Source organism: Eulemur rufifrons, chromosome 20 (genome assembly GCF_041146395.1).
Source record: "Eulemur rufifrons isolate Redbay chromosome 20, OSU_ERuf_1, whole genome shotgun sequence".
Lineage (NCBI taxonomy): Eukaryota > Metazoa > Chordata > Mammalia > Primates > Lemuridae > Eulemur > Eulemur rufifrons.
This window is the reverse complement of record NC_091002.1, coordinates 26879513-26902855: the sequence shown is the minus strand read 5'-3', so window position 1 is coordinate 26902855 and position 23343 is coordinate 26879513. Positions and strand designations below refer to the sequence as shown.

General features: G+C 45.7%; 1 protein-coding gene across 3 annotated transcripts; it reads left to right on the top strand.

Annotated features, from left to right (window-relative positions):
* The first annotated feature begins 815 nt into the window (after window positions 1-815).
* Window positions 816-23206, top strand: NSFL1C (NSFL1 cofactor). 3 transcript variants are annotated; one of them, XM_069495950.1, is made up of 10 exons: window positions 816-940; window positions 3221-3318; window positions 9402-9476; window positions 12091-12096; window positions 12687-12852; window positions 13540-13632; window positions 14786-14895; window positions 15298-15435; window positions 20943-21107; window positions 22817-23206. In XM_069495950.1, the coding sequence occupies exons 1-10, from the start codon at window positions 836-838 to the stop codon at window positions 22977-22979; spliced, it is 1119 nt and encodes a 372-aa protein (XP_069352051.1). In that variant the 5' UTR covers window positions 816-835; the 3' UTR covers window positions 22980-23206. The 3 variants fall into 3 exon arrangements, with proteins under 3 accessions (XP_069352051.1, XP_069352050.1, XP_069352052.1); XM_069495949.1 differs by lacking the exon at window positions 12091-12096; XM_069495951.1 differs by lacking the exons at window positions 12091-12096; window positions 13540-13632.
* Window positions 23207-23343: the final 137 nt, after the last annotated feature.

Sequence of the window (23343 nt, the reverse complement as noted above, 5' to 3'; positions counted from 1 at the left end):
AGGAGATGAATCTTGGGGAGCCAATCACCCCGAGATCTTTAAGCCGGGGTAAATCATTTTCAGTTTCCAGGGTGGAAAGACCTTGCTGACAACTAAGTGTGAGCACAGTCCAGAATGAGTCTCCGGCCGCCTGAACTTTCTGGAAAGTTGGGGGGCATTTCAGGTTGACACAGCAATGAAAGGGGCAGGGACTGGGAACCAGAGCTGGTGATGCGTGGCCTTGCAATGGAAGGGAGAGTCTCACACCACAAAGAACAGCCTCTCCTTTCACGCGACCTGCCAGGGCCTACACCCAGTACAGCTGCCCACTTGCTCCTGATAACCCAAACCTAGACCCTAACCCGTTTGACATATATACTTAAAGTAATTTTTTTGCATGGTTTTAATATACACCAAATTTTCCAGGCAAACAACTACTGTGTCAATTGAGAGAAGGTTGGACTTTGTGTTGTTCGTATCTTTACCAAGAGGGGCCATTGATAGCTCTCAGTAAATGTTTGAACAAGTAAGTGAATGAACGAGTGAATAACTTAATGAAATGAGGGGATGAGTCAGTGAATAATTGCGACTCTGACTCCTTCAGGGATCTTTGATCCCACGTGTAAGGCCCGCCCCTCCTCCCATCCTCGGCTCGGCTTCCACCCGCGCGGTTAGGCTGCGGTCTGCGCTGCGGCCGCCAGAGGGGGCGCGGAGCGGCCGGGTTTCCCGCACGGAGGGCTTTGCGTGAGGCACCGCGTGGGGCGGGGCCTGAGGGCGGGTTCCCACCGGCTGGGCCGGATTGATCCGCCGGCCGAACGCGGCAGCCGGAGCGGTTTTGGCAGCGCACAGGGCGAAGATGGCGGCGGAGCGACAGGAGGCGCTGAGGGAGTTCGTGGCGGTGACAGACGCCGAGGAGGACCGGGCCCGCTTCTTCCTTGAGTCAGCCGGCTGGGACCTGCAGGTAGTGCCGCGAGGCGGGGCTGCATCGGGTGGGCCGGGGACTGCGGAGCGCGGGCGTCCAGGGCACTAAGCCCGCGGCGGCCGAAGCGCACAGTCATCCCCGCCCGGCGGCTGCCCGACCCAGGCCTCATGGTCCTGGGTCCGCTTGTCACGCGTCTCCGGCTCGGATGGGGAGTAGGGGAACGCGGACTAGCCCCAGCCTGCTCTGCCATGCCTCGGTTTCTCCCTCTGTCTCGCTTGCCCACGGCGTCAGCCAGACTTTGGGCACTGCCGCAGCCGGCGTGAAGAGAGGGTATCTGGGGGCGTGGCTGCCGCGCCGAGAGTCTTCTGGAGGCCGGGCTGGTCCGAACGACCAGCTCTTGGGTGAAGCAGCGCTCCGGACCAGGTGGTCAATCCTTTCCATTTCCGAAGCCCGGCAGCCAGTGGAGGGAGGAGCCGGGCCCGGGAGTTGGCCCACGCCCCCTCCTATCTGATTGCTGGGGAAAACTACCACTGGTGTGGTGGCGCAAGGTTGGAGCCTCTTCACCTCTCTTAGTTAATTTATCTGTAAAATGCGAGTCTCATGAAATTGCTTGCGAGTCCACTGTCATGTGCTAAATAGTCATGAAATATTTGCTGGTTACTTAAGAAGGCTTAAGATACGCTTCACGACGTAGGGATTTTTGTACACTGATGAATCCCCACTGCCTGCCCTAGAACAATACCTGGCACATAATCAGCACTCGGTAATTAACTGTAGAAAGAATTGCATAAATGTTCTTGGCCAGCCTACGTCTTAGGTCGATGATGATGATGATGATGACTAATATTTATTGAGTACCTACCATAAGCCAGGTGCTGTTCTAACTGCTTTACATGTTTTATGTTATTTAACCTTAGCATTTTGGTGCCGAGATTTAGGGAGGTTAAGTAACTTGCTCAAGGCGTCACTGACTGCTGAGCAGAAGAGATAGGATTAAGAGCTCAGTTCTCTCTAATTCTAAGCAAATAGAGCCCAAGCTCTTACCACCATCCTGATGACACCGTGAGGTAAAGACTAGCCCCATTTTATGGATGAGGAATTGGAAGCTCAGAGGGCAAGGGATGTGCCCAAGGTCACATAGCCAGTAAGTATCTCAATTGGGATTTGAACTGGGTCTGGTGCCAAAGGTAAATTGCTTCCCAGACATAAGAGAATTTGTAAAGCATCACACCTGTGCAGACACAGTGTGATGTCGCTGTGCTGGGCAGAAATAAACAGAAAAGTTTCTGCTTGAAAGACCTGAAATCACACTATAATGGTCAACAGGTCATCTGTCCCATTCTCCCCAAGTATAGGTGGGGAAACTGAGACTCATGCATATGATGGCCAGGACTGGAACGTATGCTCCCTGAATGCCAGTGCAGTGCATGTCCTGGGGCAGCACACTGCCTCCCAGCCAATTGGTTATGTCCCAGGACAGCTCACTGCCTCCTGTGAGGCTCGTGACCTTGAGAACAGGAGCCAGGTCTATTTCATCTTTATGACCTCAGTGCTCTTTTTCATTTCTTTGTGCAAAGTGATCGGTAAATGCCTATCCATTGAGTTGGTGAGAGATATGCAGTGACGGATGGCCAAAGGACTCCCATATTCCTTCTGTAGGCATAGACCTGAGTATTCATAAATCTTAGCGGATCATCTCATCCAGTGTGCAGGGTTGGTGGGATGGATGTCCCCACTTCACAGATTAGGACATGGCTTCAGAAAGAAAGGAATAGTAGCAACCTGGACTGACATAGTTCCTGACTCCTGGCTATAATGGAAGAGCTTAAGAGTGAGGGCCTGAACAGACTGCCTGGGATCGAACCTAGTTCCACTCCTTACCAACTGTGTAACTTTGGACAATTTTTTTTTTAACTTAGTGTTTCTGTATCAACTATAAAGTGAAATGATAATAGAACTAATAGCATAAAGTTCTGTGAGGATTAAATGAATTAACACATGTACAATGCTCGGAACAACCTGGCATATAAATAAGTGCTCAATAAATGTGTGCTGCTTATACTAGATCACATTTCTTCATAAAATGAGAATGAGGAGTGTCTTCCAACCCAGGCTTTCTTCTGTTTCCCTTAGTGAGTAGAATTTGTTTCAGGTAATATGAAAGCTAACAGTTGGGCTTTTACCTGTTGGTCTGATTTTCTGTGGCCCCTGGATATATAAGTAAGTGTGAGCCATGTCTTTATTCCTTTGTGCTCAGAGGAGATATGTGTTAGGTGAAGGCCTGTTTAAGGGTCCCAAGGTACTACCTCTCTGTTTCAGATCGCGCTAGCGAGCTTTTATGAGGACGGAGGGGACGAAGACATTGTGACCATTTCGCAGGCAACCCCCAGTTCAGTGTCCAGAGGCACAGCCCCCAGGTAAGGGCCAATTTCAATTATTGCTACATGAGTGTTTCCAGCAGTGATGAGGAGCTATTTTCTGACTTGACAAAGGGTTCGGGCCTGGGTGTGTGTGGACCAGGGAGGGTTGAGTCAGAAAGTTAGACTGAGTGATGGGTAGCAATTCCCTGCAAGCTTTAGTTATTTCCTGTAGATATATGTATGACTCTTACCTCAATGTAGTTTGTAGTTTAATCCTGCGGGAAACTATAGAACCTACTTTTAAGATTTTTGAGGCTCTTTTATTTATGAAATGTGAGGAATGACTGCTCCCTCTCTGAAGTTTGTAAGTAGAAGTCAAAGGACTTCCTTTCAGGGGTGCTATAGGTGTAAAAGAGTAAGTCAGATGACTTTAGAAAGGCCCTTTTGATATTTTAGGATGCCCATTGCCGTATTAGGAAGTCCTGTACAAATTAAATCTATATAACCTATCCTTTCCCAAATTGACTAGGGAGACCTTATCTTATTGGGTGAAACAGTACCAACCTTTGTGATCCCATTGGCCTCCCTGGTTACCACAGCAGATCACTGGTGTGATCTGCAGAGTGGGACAATGCTGGTCTTCCAGGAGACAGGCAGGGGCACTTCCTGCAAAGGTGTCTGAACTGTGACTTCACTCTCTGCTTTAGCCTGTTTTCTTCTCTCTAGTATATGTTTTAGCCAGAAAATTTTATTCGGGTTTGAATTCAACCCCAGAGTATGGGTATAGTGTTTCTTTGCTATGAAGTAATAGATTATGTTTCTCTCCAAGGGCATCTGAGGTTTAAGGTACTTTTCATCCCTTTGAAGACTAAACCCGCATCTCATTGCTGCTTTAACTTCTTTCCCTAACTCCCATCTCCAGATGGGGGTAGGTAGTAGGATGATCTTTCAGTTATTTGCAGGTGCTAAGCTGTGAGGTGTCAGTAATGGCACATCAGGATGTCACTGCCTGGGACATGGTTGTTAGGATAGGGGCTGGTCTTGCGGCTGCCAGTAGAGATGGCTGATTTCCTGAGTATGAGTCTTTGACAGCCATCTCAGGGTAATGTTGGGGTTTTGCCGTGTCAGAAATACAGAATGGGAGAAGTTGAAACATAGCCTCCAGTGCCAGCCACATGTTTACTCCCCTCTTCTCCAGCAGTCTCTAAGTCCTTTCCAGGTAGCGGTTTATTAACATGGGCCCAGGAGCTTGTCTGCCTACATTCAAATTTCAGTTCTGCCCCTTAAGAGCTTTATGACCTTGGGCAGGTAACTTAACATTTCAGTCCCTCTTTTTCCTCACCTGTCTAATGGGAAGGACAGTAGTGCCTACCACATGGGAGAGTAAATGAGTTAATATTTACAAAGCATTTTGAACACAGTATGTGTTAGCTGCTGTCATTATTATCATTTTTAGCATCCATCCTCAATTTCCTATTCTGTGTACACTGCCTATTCTACAAGTGTGTATTTTTAAAAATAGGCATAAAAGTAAAAGAATCAAGGAAATAGAGTTTAACATTAAGACCGAAGTGAGTAAAAGACTGGACACACATTCAGGCCAAGAGGGCTTGCCTTGTTGCTTTGGTTAAGCCTCAGACTGAGTACTGGGCTTAGGTGAAGCCAAGAAAAAGGAGTGGGGGCTGGGCGTGGTGGCTCACGCCTGTAATCCCAGCACTGTGGGAGGCCGAGGCGGGAGAATTGCTTAAGGTCAAGAATTTGAGACCAGCCTCAGCAAGAGCCAGACCCTGTCTCTACTAAAAAAATAGAAAGAAATTAGCTGGGCAACTAAAAATAGAAAAAATTAGCTGGGCATGGTGGCATACGCCTATAGTCCCTGCTCCTCGGGAGGCTGAGGCAGGAGGCTTGCTTAAGCTCGGAGTTTGAGGTTGCTGTGAGCTAGGCTGATGCCACGGCACTCTAGCCAGGGCAACGGAGCAAGACTATGTCTCAAAAAAAAAAAAAAAAAAGAAAGAAAGAACAAGGGGTGGGAAAGGCATAGTTTGTTACATCGTCATCCTTGTCCAGGAAGAAAACGCTGACTGCATTCTCAGGAGAAGCCAAAGTTGCCCTAGCACCTCAGAGGAGTTCTTCTGTGACCTGGCTGTCACAGGACACTTAGCCTGCTGCTGGGCTCTCCCATCCCCCACCATCATCTCAGATACCTTTCATGTGGTCACTGCTGCCTCAGAGCAGCAATCAGTAAGTTCCTCCTTTGACTCCACAACAAGGGTTCTTAATATGGAGCCCCTGAACCTTAGGAAGAACCTGTGGAATGGACGTGAGGAGGTCTATAAATTACCTGAAATTACAGGCAAAAGTTTATGTATATGTTGGCAGGTATCTTTCTAGCAAGAAAGTCCATACTTTTTATGAGCTTCTCAAAGGGCTGTGGGACATAAATATGTTAACCATTTCTATGGGAGAAAGTCAAAAACTCCTCAATAATAACAGCTGCCATTTATTGAGTACTTAATAGCTGCCAGGCACTGAGTTAAGCCTTTACATGTACATCTTTTTAGTCCTCATAACAACCCTGTGGGGTAGTTCTGTTGCTGTTACCTTCATTTTACAGATGAGAACACTAAAGCTTGGCATCTTTCCAAGATCACAGAGCAAGTAAAACAGGATTTAAATGCAGGGCTGTTTCTGCATTCAGCATCTTAGCTCTCAGCCACAAGAATGTACTGCCTTTCCTTGTGGACATTCCAGGTCCTCCAGAGTTTGCCCTGAACCTACCTTCCTAATCTTACTCTCTTTGCCTCATTTCTTAAATCCTTTGTTCCAACCAAACTGATTTCTTTGGCGTCCCAATTCTGCCTTATTTTTTATTCTCCTGCTTTTGTTTAAGCCTCTTACTTGATTGGATGTGTCTGCTCTCTTGCTTTCTGTCTATCCAAATCCCGTGCATCCTTTCATGTTCACTTCCATCCCTGCTCCTCTCCAGTCACAACTCCAGTGTAATTCATTCACTTCTTTTGCCATGTACTACTGGGTGACATTTCTCCTGTGTTGCTCTGAACTTTTTTCCTGGCATTTAACTTAATTTTCTTCCCTAAGTAAACTGTAAGTTCCTGGAAGTGGGATGGCTAATATTTCAAGAGCACTATCTGTCTAGCTCTGCCAGGTATTCTTTTGCTGTACTTCTCAACAGCTTCGGAAGTAGGTAGAATGCTCACCATTTCACAGGTCAGATCCTGAGTCTTAGAAAGGTTGAGTAACTTACAGCTGCTGTTATGGCAGATTCAAGGCCAAGTCTATGTAAATCCAGATTTGCTTCTGCCTCGTGCTACCTCCCTGCCCAACATCTCCCACCCCTGTACACAGGATCAAGCAGGAAGTTAAAGTTAGTTTCTTACTTTTGTTCCCACTTTCACCTAACAAAAGTTCACTTTTTCTTTTTTTGTCTTTTCTTTTTTTTTTTTGACAAAGAGTCTCACTCTGTCATCCAGGTAGAGTGCGGTGGTGTCATCATAGCTCACTGCAACCTCAAACTCCTGGGCTCAAGTGATCCTCTTGCCTCATTCTCCCACGTAGTTGGGACTACAGGCATATACCATGATGTCTGGCTAATTTTTCTATTTTTAGTAGAGATGGAGTCTTGAACTCCTGAGTTCAACCAGTCCTTCCACCTTGGCCTCCCAGGGTGCTAGGATTACAGGCATGAGCCACCATACCCAGCCAAAAGTTGTACTTTCTTATTATAGAAAGGACCATCATTGTCTGAGTCTCTAAAACTACGCTATCCAGTAAGGTAGCCACTAACCACCTTAAATTAATTAGAATTAAATAAAACAAACATTGCTATTCATTTGCACTAACCACATTTCGAATGCTCAGTAGTCACACCTGGCAAAGGCTTCCCTGTTGGACAGTACAGATATAGCATTTCTGTCATCACGGAGACCTGCTGTCACAGAGCTAAGATGACCAAATTAAAAGCAGAAAATGTGATCTGACAAAGGACTTTTGTGCCATTTCAGGGTGCCAGGGTAGCCTGGGAGATAAAGAGTTTTAATACCAAACAATTGAACTTTCTGAGACATTTTGCCAATTGTGGAGACCACAGGGCAAAGTATTTTGATATTGGTAATGTCCCCAGAACATCCATGCCATAATATGACTCAAAACATTACTCCAGAGCAGTGGTTCTCAAACTTGAATGTGCACCAGAATTACGTGTACACCTCCTTAAAACCAGATTGCTGGGTACCCCTTCCATAGTTTCTGATTCAAGAGGATTAAGGTGAGGCCTAAGAATTTGCATTTCTCACAGGTTCACTGTGATGCTGATGCTCCTGGTCCATGACCACACTTGGAGAACCACTATTCAAGAGTAGCACTTTAGTGTACCACACCATACAAAGGGCTTTACATGCCTCAGTACCCATCTGTACGCAGAAAACCCTTAAGGTTGGTGCTATGATTGTTTCCATTTACATGGGAAAAATTGAAGGCTCAGAGAATTTAAATAGCATGCCCAAGATCCCCGGGGTGGGAGGCAGAGTTGAGATTGGAATCAGGTACACGATGCCAGAATCTGTGTCAGATACTATCAGAATCTGGGTATAAGAATTTTTGGAGAAAGAAACCCAAAGCCAGCGGAAGTAGTTTGCTCAAGCAAGTGTACCCTTGTATATTTGAAAGTATTAACAGTGGGGAGATAGAAGATTTTTTTCCCCCCCGCGGACACTCAGGCCAGTTATTTGAAGAGACTGGGCTATGTATCTATGGAAGGTGAGAGTGAGTGGAATAAGTGTCTCAGAGCACTAGTACAGATCTCATTACAGGGCTCATTTTGAACCATGTCATATTGAGCATCAGATAATGCCCAAGGAGGCTGCCGTCAGCTGCTAACTCACACAGGGGTATATTTGCTATGTCGATTGGTCTTTGTCCTCTCATTTGTAGTTGACGGAACCTCAAAGCCTCTTCTGTTCCCTGATTGTCTCCTTGAAATAAGTCTTCAAGACTGAGCTGGAGCTTTCTTCCCAGTAAACAACCCCTCCTCTCTGGCTAGCTTCATTAAACCTGTGTTACCCTCTTCCCCCCATATTATAGAGAAGCTACTTTTTTCTCCTAAGAAATGTAGAATTTTTTTTTTATCTTTATAAAACTTGTGACTTATGATCCTTGAAAAACTAAGCTTGTTCCTTGAGGACACATCTAAACTAGGAAAAAAGTGACAGTGGAAGATAATGTCAGAGGAGGGAGTTAACCCTTGTCACACTCATTTTAGGTGTGTCCACCCCACACAACACTGCTTTTTTCCTAGATATTAATAAATCCTTTTAATTGACTAACCTACAGCAGAAGCAGACAGGAGCTTTCTCTCCCCAGTTGCTATCACCCACATATACATTTCATTTCTACTTGTTGACTATTTGTCCTTTAATGTGTTAACTGTTTGTGTATGCTGCCTTCCTCTAATACTGCACCAATCACCCTTCCCCACTAACCCCAGTACCGTTTAGCCACCTGACTGTCCACCAGTTCTTTGGCACTTGGTCCAAATATCCCATTTTTCTGGGAAGCTTTTCTCTCTGTTCCTCCATTCCTCCCTACTCTCCCCACCAGAACAAGAGGCTCGGTGCTAACATGGCCCCGTGTCCTTTCCTCTGTCACTGTCCCTATTGCACAGCATTTAGTGGATGGTTTCCTGGCCCATCTGTGCCACTAGCCATTAAGTAACTCAAGGGTAAGAACTGTGTCTGATTATCTTTATAGACCTAGTATCCAATTCAGTGCCTGGCACACAGGCATTCCTTCGGTATTTAAAAGTTAAATGATGAAAATAGCTATCCAGTAGTAAGTTTTTAAAGTACTACAGACCCTGTATCCCCCCAAACCTCTGCCAGGACAGCTTAAATTGGATTTCATTTTACCTCACAATAGCACTTTCTCATTTATTCTCAGCCCTGTGTAACCTTGAAGAAATAAATGCGACATTATTTTGCATGTCGCATTTTTCCACATATATCCTCCTCTTGCTTTACCAAAAAAAAAAAAGTTCAGTGTCCTCAACTCCTTGGTAGCTGATAGTGGGGGTTACCTTTCTTTAACTCTCCCTGAGATCATTTTGCTCCTTTCTGTGTCTCCAGTGATAATAGGGTGACATCCTTCAGAGACCTCATTCATGATCAAGATGAAGACGAGGAGGAGGAGGAAGGCCAGAGGTGAGTATTTGATGGGGAGGTGGGTGGGGGGAGCGCCCACAGTCCAGACGAAAGTCCACAGTAATGTGCAGTGTAAATCACCTAGAACAGGACCTGGTAAACATGCTCAGTCATTGTTAGCTGTTACGACTGCAGGCTGGTCTAGGTGGGTTATATCCTAGGAACAGTCTCTTACTCCCTGGAGTTTAGAAATGATCCCAGTCCCCTGTTAGTATTTTTTTTCTTTTGTGACATGCTGGGTTTGTTGTTGTTTTTCTGATTATTAAAATAATTTGTATTTATTGAAGAATACTGGAGGAAGGAAACACATTGTTAAGAAGGAAAAAAGGATCTAACAGTCCCACTTCTGGGCATTTACCCAAAAGATTTGAAATCAGTTTGTCAAGGAAATGTCTGCACTTTCATGCTCATTGCTGCACTGTGCACAACAGCCAAGTTATGAAGTCAACCTAAGTGTCTTATCAACAGATGAATGGATAAAGAAAATGTGGTATATACACACAATGGAGTACTATTTAGCCTTTGAAAAGAAGGAAATTTTGTCATTTGCAACAACATGGATAGACTTGGAGAACGTCATACTAAGTAAAATAAGCCAGGCATAGGGAAAAAAATACCTCATGTTCTCACTTACATGTAGAATCTAAAAGAATGGAATTCGTAGAAGTAGAATGTGGATACAGAGGCAGGGGGTGGAGGTAATGGGGAGAGGATGGTCAAGGGTACAAAATCTCAGATAGGAGGAATGTGGTTGTGTGTGTGTGTGTGAGATCTATTGCACAGTATGATGGATATAGTTAATAATAGAGTATGTACATTTCAAAATTGTGAAGAGTAAATTTCAAATGTTCTCTCCACAAAAAATGTGAGTATTTGAGGTGATGGCTAAGTAGCTTGATTTAATTACGCTACATCGTATTCATAACATCGCTTTGTTCCCCATAAATATATATGCTTATAAACTGCCAATTTGCTGTTAAAAAATTTAAAAAGAAGGAAAAAGCTCATTCGTTATATCACAACCAGGACATGACTAGGTATCAATTTTTCTGGTGTATTTCTTTCCAGCTTTTTCTTTTTAATTTAAAAACAATACATCATGTAATAAACAGAATAATATACATGTGTATTCCCTCAATACACACTCACATCTACTGTTTGTTTTTAACCTTTAGAAACATTACAGTAAAAATGTCCATTGTGGAAAATACAGACTAGTGTAATTAAAAAGTATAACACTCATCTACTCTTTGGTAACTGTGGTTAATATTTTGACATATTTCCATTTAGTACTTGTTCTGTATACAAATATGCTTTGTTTTATATTTTTACATTGTGAAGTTCAGATAATTTTGTTTCTTGCTCTTGTTGGATCAATGCTGCATCTCAAACACTTCTCCATGTCGTTAAAATTCTTTATGAGCATTTTCAGTCAGTGGCTATAATAATAATCCATCATATGGGATAGCCAGCATTTATGTTGTTTCCAGTTTTTGACTACTGTAAATATCAGTACTGTGAACTTCTTTGTGTATTAATCTTTGGCCACATTTTAGATTATTTTCTTAGAATAGTTTTTAGAAATAGAAATACCAAGTCAAGAGCATGAATATTTTTAAGGCTCTTGATCACAAACTCCTAGTTCTTAAGCCAAGGCTTTGAGATCCCTTAATAAAGACCTTACAGTCCAATGAGCAGAACTTCATCTACCTAGCATGAACAAGAATGAGCTGGCTGCAGCCTCATTTCATGGGTTTTGGTTCTCCATGGGATCTGCCTTGGTCTGTCAAACATTCCTGAGGAACGCTGTATAATAACCATTATGGGAATGCAGTTACTTCATCATGGTCAGTCTTTGGGAAGTGAGCTGAGAAATTACATGTGTTCTGTTCTCTGTTTTCATCTGTATTGTGACCTTCACACTCCCTCTGAAACCGCCTTTTAGATACACTCAGATGCAGCAATATATGTTAATTTCGGGTTTTACGGTCCTTGAGTGAAAAGCAGTGCCATCAGGTTTGTGGATGCCTAGCTCCTAAGTGACCACCTCCTTCTCCCACCCGGCACATCCTCCAGGCAGTGACCTTCTTTTATTTCACATCCCTTTTACTCCCTTGGCTCCTTGGCATTTCAGACCTGAAAGGACGCTGGTACTCTTGTTCTTGCCAGGACCTGTGGCTTTGCCTCACATTCCCTGGTAAATGTCAGGAAATAGAGGGCCGAGACTAATTTCTGTAGGTTCTCAATTTTCCCCACTCGAGGACATGCTATTGATATCTAACTGTGAATGGGAATGAGGAGAAGATGGTTGGCCAGGGCACATGACAGTTGGTTTTCAGACCCAGGTAAAAAAAAGTACTAAGTTAATCTCAAGCTATGCCTGGCTCACTGCAAAGCCCTCTGTGGTGCCTTGAGGCTTGTGTTTGAGACTGGAGCTTCCCTGACCTCCAGTACCCTCTCTTCAGGGCCTGCAGTGTATCTCACATGAATGGCAGGGTGAGGTGAGGCTTGGGGGAGCTCTTGGTGCTGTATCACCATCTTACGTGTGTGCATTACTCTGTGCTTGTTCTTTTGCATACATCTGCTGATTTGAACCTCACGACCCTGACTTAAGAAGCAGGTAGGTAGGGCATGTGGTCCTTCCCTTCCATTTCAACAACAAGGAAAGTGAGTTACAGAGCAGTGCATTGACTTGCCCAGGATCACACAGTGGCAGAGCCAGGACTGGAACCCATCTGCTTGTACTAACCACACCACTGCCACCATTAATCCAGAGTTACTAGTTATAGCTGCTTCTGACCACGACTGTAGTCGCTGTCTCCTGGAGAGATGCTGGCCACCAGATGGATAATTCCCAGCCGGGACTCTCTCCTGAGTTGACACGCTGTTGTGCATGCCTGGAGTGCCCTTCCCCAAATTGTTCACCTGGTAAACCCGTCCTCAAGACTCAGCCCTAAAGACGCTCTTCTAGGAAGCTTTGGCCGTCATTCCCAGTTCAGTGTTCCCAGAAACCCCTTACTTCTCTTGCTGCTCACACTGCATTGTACCTGCCTGCCTCCTTACATGTGTCCCCAACTAGCCAGTAAGTTCTCTAAAGACAGGCATTGTACCCTTCTCCTGAGTGTGCCGAGCATTTAGCCCAGAACCTGTTGCATGCTCTATTCATGTTTTTGAAGTGCGTTTGGTGTTAGAGGTACATTTTCTATGCAGGTTTTATGCTGGGGGCTCAGAGAGAAGTGGACAGCAGATTGTTGGCCCTCCCAGGAAGAAAAGTCCCAACGAGCTGGTGGATGATCTCTTTAAAGGTGCCAAGGAGCATGGAGCTGTAGCTGTGGAGCGAGTGACCAAGAGCCCTGGAGAGACCAGTAAACCGAGAGTGAGCATAAGGGTTGTTGTCTGTGCCTGTAGGACTCAAGTTCTAGAGCTGGGAAGGAGGCCTTCACCCCAGTAGTGACTGATTTTGTTTTATTTTTTTTTCCATTTGCTTACTTGGCCTCCTGTACGGGACACTAGTATAGTTTCTCTTACCCTTTAAACATGAAACCAAGATTTGAGAAAAAGTTTTTAAACCTGTGACCTATGGCCTGGATCAGGTCCTACAAACATGTTTTATTTGGCCTATCCAATTTGATGTACTTGGTGTTTTGCTTTATTTTGTTTTAATTGAATTAATAGTTACCTGTTTTATGTAAAATCTGAGTTTTTCTTTTCTTTGGGAAAATCATAAAGTCTTTGATATTATCCTGTACCAAATTCCTACATGGCCGTGGTTAAGTTAACTGGAGCTTAGTTGTAGCTGTTCCCTTAAGGTGCATACCACTCCACATCCCCCGCACCCCTGCACCTTCCAGCTTTCATGCCAATCCTGGCCACTTAATTTATTTAGCATACTACCTAGCACAGAGTTTGACACCCAGAGAAAGTGTGTCTAGTTGTTACAAGCTTGATCAGGAACTTTATCAAACTCTTTCTTCCTGCTTACCTAAGATACACTCATTGTATCTGAATAACCCCCCGACCATTGACTAAACCCCCCAAATGTTTATGAATTTGTCCTTTATAGCCATTTGCAGGAGGTGGCTACCGCCTTGGGGCAGCACCAGAGGAAGAATCTGCCTACGTGGCAGGAGAAAGGAGGCAGCATTCCAGCCAAGATGTGAGTGTGTGTCTACCATCCCACAAGGGAACCTTGCAGACTGTTTGTTCTGCCATTGTTTAGATGGGAATGGTTACATATTGTGCATGAATTGGCAGCCTCTGAAAGGGAAGCCTACAGAGATGGTGCTTATGGGAAAATCAAAGGCAGCTCTCATCTGCCTGGGCGAGGGGTTCTGGTGAGAACAGGTGGGAGAAAGGGGTGGACAAATGAAGTTTTCTAAACATTCCATGGATCTCATGTAGAGGGACAGTGCACCAGGTGTTCTCTGGTGGTGTGGGGATGGCTGCAAAGCTTGGTCTTCACACCACCACTGAAAGCCTGAAATGCAGCTTTTTTTTGTTTCCCTAATTATCATCCAGTACTTTTTTTCCTGTGCATGGGATCTCCCTTATAAGTGTAATCATGCTATATAGACAATTTTGAATCTTTATTTCATATTATATCACAAACATTTTCTGGTAGCCTTGAGACCATCAATTTCTATAATATATATTTTAAATCATTTTGGTTTTTATTTCAAGACAAAAGCAATGAGAAAATAAAAATCTTCCATGGAAGATCTGGGAAGATAAGGGAAAAAAAAGAAAGAAAAAAATAAAATAAAATAAAGGAGAAAATAAAAATCCTATCTACTTAAGGCAGCAGCTGCTAATACATTGGTTTTTAGCCTTCTAAATCCTTACCTACAAATATGTGTGGGGAGTTGTTATTAAAAGAAATTGTAGATATCATTTTTAATGACTGCAAAATAATCTGTGAGTAGATTTGCCATGCTAGTTTAGTTGAACACTAGCTACATACCAAGCACACTAGTAGCACTACAGATGAGGAAGCCACATCTTTGACTGAGTCACCTACTCGGAGCTACCAAGCTAGTAGTGGCAAAGTCAAGACACAAACCCAGGTTTCCTTAAAACAAAGCACATGCTCTTAACCTGTGCCATACCTCCTTCCTATTCTCGGTTAATGCTTATTTAGTTTGCTTGTTGATTGATTTCCCTTTGAATGCATGTGTATATTTATGTGTCTGTGTGTGTTTTAGTAATACCAACACAGTGAAATAATAAAAACACAATAATTTGCAGGTTCAAGGTGGTGTGCTTGCCAGGTTCCAGACAATGTATTAACTGCTTACCTCCTGTCATCACAGGTTCATGTAGTATTGAAGCTCTGGAAGAGTGGATTCAGCCTGGACAATGGCGAACTCAGAAGCTACCAAGACCCATCCAATGCCCAGTTTCTGGAGTCTATCCGTAGAGGGTGAGCAGAAAAATCCCTCCTCCAGGTCCCGAATCGGTGAATGAGATAGCAGATGGGAAAGGAAAAGGCAGGATGTTTATTATTTGAGAAGCAAATTTTTTGAAGCAGATTTAGCACAGTTAAGATATATATTCATGAATCTGCTCCAAAAACTTTGTGTGTCCATTTTTCCCCTTTGGGCCTGGGACAGAGCCAAGTGGCCAAATAAGAAATGTGTGTCTGCTGTGACTGAGCAGGCAAGAGAGAAGGCGGAGCGGATGGGTAGCCACTAGAGTAGCCGGGTCCCTGCAGAGGCCCATCGATTTCCACCACTGGGGCTGAGAGGTTTCATCTCCCCTCAGCCCCATCACTGTCACGTCCATCTTCTCCTTGTGGACCCCAGCATGACCTTTTTTCCTGCAGGGAGGTGCCAGCAGAGCTGCGGAGGTTAGCTCACGGTGGGCAGGTGAATTTGGACATGGAGGACCATCGGGATGAGGATTTTGTGAAACCCAAGGGAGCCTTCAAAGCCTTCACTGGCGAGGGTCAGAAACTGGGCAGGTAAGGAGTGGCACAGGTGGGAGCCGGACTATGTCAGTCACACCTGCCAGACCTGGCAGACTTTGTGTATAGTTTACTTTGGTTAGGTCTTTACTGTTTACAAAGTACTTCAAGTTTTTTTTTTTTGAGACATAGTCTCACTCTGTTGCCCAGGCTAGAGTAAGTGCCGTGGCGTCAGCCTAGCTCACAGCAACCTCAAACTCCTGAGCTCAAGCGATCCTCCTGTCTCAGCCTCCCGAGTAGCTGGGACTACAGGCATGCACCACCATGCCCGGCTAATTTTTTCTATATATATTTTTAGCTGTCCATATAATTTCTTTCTATTTTTAGTAGAGATGGGGTCTCGCTCTTGCTCAGGCTGGTCTCGAACTCCTGAGCTCAAACGATCCGCCCACCTCGGCCTCCCAGAGTGCTAGGATTACAGGCGTGAGCCACCACGCCCGGCCAAAGTACTTCAAATTTTATTTTTATGGGGGGAAGAATGTGGAGAACATGGGCTTTGGAGTTAATAGGCCTGAGTTTATATCTTCGATTCTTTGCTTTCTAGCTATGTGACCTTGGACTGCATAGCCTCAGTTGCCTCAACTATAAATTGGGACTAATGGCCAGGTGCGATGGCTCACACCTATAATCCCAGCACTTTGGGAGGCCAAGGCAAGAGGATCACTTGAGTCCAAGAGTCTTAAACTAGCCTGGGCACCATAGTGAGATCCTGTCTCTACAAAGAGTAAAAAAAATTAGCCGGGTGTGGTGGCATGCACCCATGGTCCCAGCTACTTGGGAGGTCGAGGCAGGAGGATCACTTGAGCCCAGGAGTTCACAGCTGTGATTGTGCCACTGCACTATAACTTGGGTGAAAGAGTGAGACCGTGTCTCTAAAAAAAAAAATTAAAAATAAGTCAAAAAATAAATCTGGACTAATAAGAGTTCATACCTCCTGGGATTAATGTTGCGAGAAGTAAATGAGCTGATACACATAGAACTCTGCTCCATAGTGAGCAGTCCGTGTAAATAAAAAGTGTAACATAATTGCTGCTTTGACTCAGTAATCTAGGGTGTTCAGGGAAGATGTGTGTCCTTGATAGCTTAAGGCTGAAATGGGGATTCCAGGGGGAATAAGGAATTTTTACTCTCCTACCCAGCCAGGCCTCACAGTAGCGTAACTCAGGATCCAGGGACGCTCAAGGATGTTGTGCCTGCTATGCAGGCTGGTGCTCCACCATTATGGCAGCTCAGCTGCTCTTATCTGTATTTCTTTGGCCTTTCCTGACATTCTGTCACTTCCTATGACTTTTCCACGTTGTGTCCTCTGCCACTGCCTTGTCTTCTCACTTCCGTACACTTTGCCAATAGACATTCTCAATCTTGCATTCAAACCCTCTGATGGGATCTGATTGGTTAATAGTCACTGTTGTCCCTGATAGGCAGAGTTCTTCCACCAGACCCATAGGGCCAGCGTGTAGGTAGGCTGCCTTCTTTCAGAGCCCATTAGCTTTGGCCATGACCATGGAGTCACTTGGTCAGTATTCTTCAGAGGGACTGTGCACACAAACACTCAGAGCATACATAGTGACCCTCCTTGCCAATACAATCCTTACTTTGCAGAGGAAAAGCTGAGGCTCCTGAACTTTAGTGGCTTGCCCTTGAGCACATGACCAGTGTGTGGTAGAGCCAGGACTGGAACCCAGGTCTTCTGACTGGCATTCCTTGCCACACTCCTGCACAGCAAGACACCCTCTCTCACCCAGATCTGGCAGTTCTCAAGGTAGCTACTGCCCTTGCTCACCTCACCACCATCTGTAGGGGTCAGAGCTTGGTCTACCAGCAGCTGTGCCTTGTGAGCTTCTGGTTGGCTCTATCCTGGAATCCCCTACCTCCCTGTCAGCAATCACGCCTCATCAGGAGCAAGGGTCAGAGCTCAGGACATAAGATTTACCAGGACCAGAACAGTTTTGTCAGCCCTGCTATCATTTCATTTACTACATTGGAGGCTGTGAGCTAGCCCAGGATGGCTGTTCTCAGAGTGAGCTTCCCTGTCAGTTGTGGTGAACTTTAAGGAACATCTGATAATTTCTTTTCTTTTATTATTAAAGTAAAACATGTTCATCTTTAAAAAAAAAAATAGTACAGATAAAGAATTAAAAACTATCCCAAACCTAATACCCAGAAGTGTCCAGTTAGTATCTGGGGAGTATCTCTTTCTACTCTTGTTCACTTACATAACGTGTATGTTTGTAAACAGGCTGTTTCCTCACCTGCTTCTGTCCTAATCAGTGAAGTATAGCTATCATTCCATATCAGCTAATGTATTTCTGCACTTTTGTTTCTAATGCTTACATAATTTTCTAGCCCATGGATGTGCTGTAATTTAACCAGTCCCTGCTGTTAAATGTCTAGGCAGCTGCCAGTGTTATGAACAATATTGTGGTGAATATCTCTGTATTTGAATCTTTAGAAGTAAAATTGTTGACGCGAAAGGGCTTCATATTTTTAAGATGTTGTAAAATTTTTACCCTCACCACTAGTTATGAGGGAGGGCTCAGAACTCAACACCATGCAGTTTGGTTTTGATTTCATGATACTAACAGGAAATGCTGCTACTGTTGGATAGTCTAACTATATTATGTGTTCCAGACCCCACATCTCAAAAACTGAAAATATTTTTAAGGAAGTCTATTTTAGCAGGATGGGGATAAGTACAAGATGAGCACAAGCTGAGATAGAGCTTGATAATCAGGCATAATGTTTGTCAACAAAATAAATGTTCATTGCCAGTTTCACTTGCATTTTATTTTAGTTCTGGCTTTTTATGAAAACTGAGCTGGGAAAAAACCCCACAGCTTTATATAGCTAAGTGAAATGGGATTTTGGCTTTTCAGTCTAAATCAGGTGGACAGCTGCTTCAGTTTTTTCCATAAATGTTGTTGTGTTTTCCATTGTCCTGTTATCCACCATAATGATCAGGTGCCAAAAATTTAAGAAAATTTTTTCAGATTTGCCTCAAAAATCAGTTAGTCTTGGTTTTCTCTCTCGATTATCTGGTGAAATACTTTAAAGTGAATAAATAGGTTGTCTCAGTTCAAAGATTTTGAGAAAATTCTTTCAGTTGTATTAAGTTTATTTGGTTCTAGGTTTTATGTTAGTTTGTCTGGGTTGGGAGCTAAACTGAGTTTGGGAAAGACCGCATTTATTTGATTTTGAGTTGTAGACACCAGAGTGCACTTGGGGGTGGGGGTCACTGCTGCTGGAGGTGAGCTTTGGCTGCTCCGCTGCCTTGTGTAGTGGTCATTTTGTGAAGGAGATGGATTTCTAATTGTGGCAGGGAAGTGCCAAATGCCAGTTTGTTCCCACTATGAAGGCAAGGGACAGTCAGGTGATTCGGGTTCTGGATCTGCATGAGACTTAGTTTCCCCATAACTTGTTACGATGTTTGCAGGGAGAAACCAAAGAAACACCTCTTATTATAGACATCTGCTCTGGCCTTTCCTGCCTGTGGGTAAAATGCCCTCACTGCTGCAAATGGCCAGCCACGCCTTGAGAGCAGTAGCCCAAGTGTTGACAGTTCTCAGCAAGACCAGACAGAGGCCAGCGTCTTTGAACGGATGTGCGTGGCTATCCCACGCGGTGAATAGAGCAGTGTGGAACTCTGCTCTAGACGCTCTTTGAGTGTCTTGCTCTTGTTGTTTGAAGAATCATGAGGTCCAGACTGAGGGAGACCTCCTCTGCTCCCCATCCTCCTTGAGAGCAGCACAGGCTGGGAGTGCCTCAGGTGACCTTCCACTTATAGCCCATGGGTAGCCAGTAGCATCTCGAATTGATTATGGACCAGAATTCAGGCAAATATAAGTGGAGCAGGACTTTGAAGAATGATAGTAATTGGCTACTACCTTGTTCTGTTCATTAGTTTCACAGGCATTAGGTCAACTCTCCAGTTTAGAACAAGCTATAGTAGGTCTTAGGCATTTACAGGGATAACATTTAACTTTTCACTATGTCCAAGCAACCCTTGAGGCCTGTGATGGTGTCATTTATCTGTGTGTCCCAGCCCACGTGTGAGTTGCACACGCTGTGAGGCTGAAGCACGGAATCAGCTCCTCTAGTAGCTAGTAAGTGTGGCCAGCACTCTTCCCTGGGCTCTACTTTGTGATTCTCTAAGCCCATATTTTTCATATGCCCATAAAAGAGTAAGTTCACTTTTCACTCTTGGTTAATTATATGCTCCAGGGCAATATTTCACAAACTGGGTTCCAGGGATACTCTTTCTGCAGGAAGTTAACAAGTGTAACATTAAAAAAGGGCCGGCCGGTGGTTAAATAAGTTAGCCTTAACTGCACTTTCTCTCAAGACCTTTAATACGCTAGTGGCCTCTGATGCTGGTATAATATGTGGCATTTCCTAAACCTTCCTGGAGATAGCTCAAGGGACTAGGGTCCTGTGGAACACACTTTCAGTTGGATTTGCTATGAGTGCCGTTTTTTGAGCTGTGAAGGGAAGCGTAAGGTATAGGAACTGATTTAATTAGGGGCTTTGAGGGGAAGCGAGCAAATCTCATCTAATGGCCTCTATTCTCTGCAAAGGTCGAGGCCAGGTTATTTGCTCAGAGAAAAGCTGACAGTGAGGTGGACAGGTGGTTTAGAGGCGAGAAGGAGGCTCCAAACAGTTGTGGAGAACTGGGAGTTTATATGCATTTTACGTTTGTCAGCCACCCTGAATGCTTCATGTAATCATCCCCTTTAATCGTCACAAAAACTGAGCAAGGGCTATGGCCTTAACCCTTGTTAAAAATCTTGTTACTACCTTTGTTGAAACTAAGGGCACTTGAGTAACTTGCCCAAGGCTGCACAGCTAGTGGGTGAATTCAAACCCGAGTCTCAGAGATCTGAGCCCTAAGCACTGGGGCAGACACCATGTCCTGTTCATTGTATGATTGATCCCTTTGTTGTGTGGCACTTGGTTGCCCCACTGCCCCCCGCCCCCACGCAGAGTTGACACATGGGTGCAAGACACACTTGAGGTGCACTAGGGGATGCAGGCCTTAAAATTCCATCACAGAGAAAGCACCTGGATTGCTTCCCTTACCTCCCACCAGTCGCCTGCTCGGCTGTGCCCCGACTGCCTCAGCTGCAGACTTGGAGTGCCCCCCTCTGCCACTCCATCGAGGCTGAAACTCACCCTGGTCTCTTGGGTCCTCCAGCCTCATGACTTTGTCTCTCCTGGCCCAGCCTGTCGCTTTTCTCCCCTGAAGCCCTGGTTCAGGTGAAGACACTGAGGGGGAAGAAGGTTAAGTAACTTGCCCAAGGTTACCCCAGGAGTGAGGGAGCTAGCAATAACTTACGAGGCAAGGTTTCAGGTAAATTCTGCTGGACCTGGAAGTTCCATGAGGGCAGCAATTCTGTCTGGATCACTGTATCAGCAGCACCATGCTCAGTATAAATCCAAGAGGGGTGTCCCTTCCTGCTTAGGGGCCTTGCATCTGCTCACGTCCTAATGTGGTCCTCTCTCCTCAGCACTGCCCCTCAGGTGTTGAGTACCAGCTCTCCAGCCCAACAGGCAGAGAATGAAGCCAAAGCCAGCTCTTCCATCTTAATCAACGAGTCGGAGCCTACCACAAATATCCAAATACGGCTTGCTGACGGAGGGAGGCTGGTGCAGAAATTTAACCACAGCCACAGGTACCTCATGCTTTCTGCCCTAGCTCGTGCTAGAGTGTCCCGGACTCCTGCAGGTGTGTGGGGAGTAGGGAGCCGTTCTTCCTCCTAAACACCCACCGGCCCTCCACGCTTTCCCCGAAGGAGGGGGTGGGGTGGGACGGACTGCAAGTCTGAAGCCTTAGGTTCTGGCCCACACTCTTCCCCAGTGTGGCCAGCGCCCCTCACTTCCCTCCAGTGGGCCTCGTTCCTCGTCTGTAAAATCAGGGGATTGCATTCCTTGGGGCTCTTTAGCCTTGCCACTCTATTCAAAGGAAGTGTCATGCTAAAGCCCAAGTATAGAAGAGAGAAAATTAGAACTGCCATGGTTGATGGAGGGGTGAGGGGTGCAGTGCCAGCATCCCACTCACCAGCTTCCTCCACCTCCCAAGTGGCCTCTGAGAATCACCAGGCCAGCAAGGTCTCTCCTAGGTCTGGCCATCGAGAATTCTGGGAATGCCTGCTCTACCGTCTCAGATCATCTAGGCTGGATCAGGGAAACGCTGCCTCCCTCATTTTAAAGATGGGGAAAACGAGGCATGGCAGAATGAAGAGAGTAGCGGGGGAGGCACTGGAGGACTGTTGCCAGTAAATACATTTGGCAATGTCTTTCTCTAGAACACAGGTATCTAAATTTCATCTGGGCCAACTAAGCCAGAACCTACATGTGGGGCCAATGGATGGTTTGACGATCCTTGAGTGCTAACTGCGTTCACCTGTGGGGTAAAGGCATGAAACAAGCCCTAGGTGTGAGCCTGGAGCATCTGGAGGCTTGTTCAACCCTTTTTCATTAGGACCCTTCATTACACTCAGGTGCTTGGTATTGAAAGCCGTGACCCATCCCACTGATCTGAGCTGTCAACCCCAGCACACTGCTGCCCAATCTCAGGGTGGGCAGCCCATGCAGAGGGCTTAGCTGGGTGAAAGGGCTTGGTTTGCTTAAAGTCTCAGACTGCACCTTGCACGTCCGGGCCCTTAGATGTAGGTTTTCGTAGATTTTAGGGGTTTGGGGCAGAAGGAAACTTCTGTTTAAGTGCTCTGGGGAAGGGGGCTTTGTTTCCAGGTGATTTCATCTTCACACGATCACCTGCTTCAGGAGACAAGCAGTGTCTGCAGAAGGGATTCCTGGCACTGAGGCGTTGTGAACCTTCACTAATCTTTCTGACAAATAGTCTGAGTGCCTCCTGTGACATACGAGAGACACATTTTCTGCCCTTGCAGAATTCATGGGCTACAGGAGACGACAGTAATCGGATCATCCCAGAAGTGTTTACTCACAACCTTGATCAGTACTGTGGGGGGAAGTTCGGGGCACAGAGGCCAGGAGCTGAGGAGGGCTGCCCTCAGGAGGTGGCATTTGCGCCGAGGCATGAGCAGGATCACGGGAAGGGGAGCAGGCAGAGCCTCTGTAGAGAAGGACCCAAATGTGGGAAGGGAGTATAGACTGATGAGCTAAAAGGTGGGAGAAGGCAAGAGGAAAGAGTCCTTGGGACCACAGTGAGGTGTTGGCATTTACCCCAGGTGAAACAGGAGCCATAGTGAAGGGCTTTCGGCAGGGGAGAGACATGGTCCCGTATACTTCCAGGTAGCTTTGGCAGCTCTGTGGGGAGGGTGTGGAGCCTTCCACAGGACAGGGGCTGTGGACAGCAGAGAAGGGCAGTGCTGACCACTCCCCATCTTCCCTACCCCCACAGGATCAGCGACATCCGACTCTTCATCGTGGATGCCCGGCCGGCCATGGCCGCCACCAGCTTTGTCCTCATAACCACCTTCCCGAACAAAGAGCTGGCTGACGAGAACCAGACCCTGAAGGAAGCTAACCTGCTCAATGCTGTCATCGTGCAGCGGCTAACATAACCACCTGGCTGGCTGCCTGGCCTCCCTCCTGTGTCTCCCACGGTCAGCGGCCATGCCCCGTGGGGTTCGCCCCTCCTGCCCCCTTGTGCACACCCAGCAGTCCAGTGCCACGTCTCCTCCGTAGCTCTGGGTTCTTAGATCTCGGTTGGACATTTGTTTTCTCCTTAGTTGCATTTCCTGGGTTTTTGTGACGATCAATGGACTTTAATGAAAAAAAATAAAAACAACCAAAAAAATTGAAGGAATATCACCAGCATGTTGTGCGGAAACGCTCCCACCGAAGCAGGCTTTGGTTGCTTTAAAATCACTTATCTTGGCCCGTGGGAGGAAATTTCCTTCCATCCTCCATAAAAATCGCTTGCAG

Excerpts from the sequence above, each read along its gene's own strand:
- NSFL1C (XM_069495950.1), top strand. The coding sequence starts at position 836 with ATGGCGGCGGAGCGACAGGAGGCGCTGAGGGAGTTCGTGGCGGTGACA. Across the intron at positions 3,319-9,401 it reads TCCAGAGGCACAGCCCCCAG|TGATAATAGGGTGACATCCT; the intron begins GTAAGGGCCAAT and ends CTGTGTCTCCAG. Across the intron at positions 12,853-13,539 it reads GAGAGACCAGTAAACCGAGA|CCATTTGCAGGAGGTGGCTA; the intron begins GTGAGCATAAGG and ends TGTCCTTTATAG.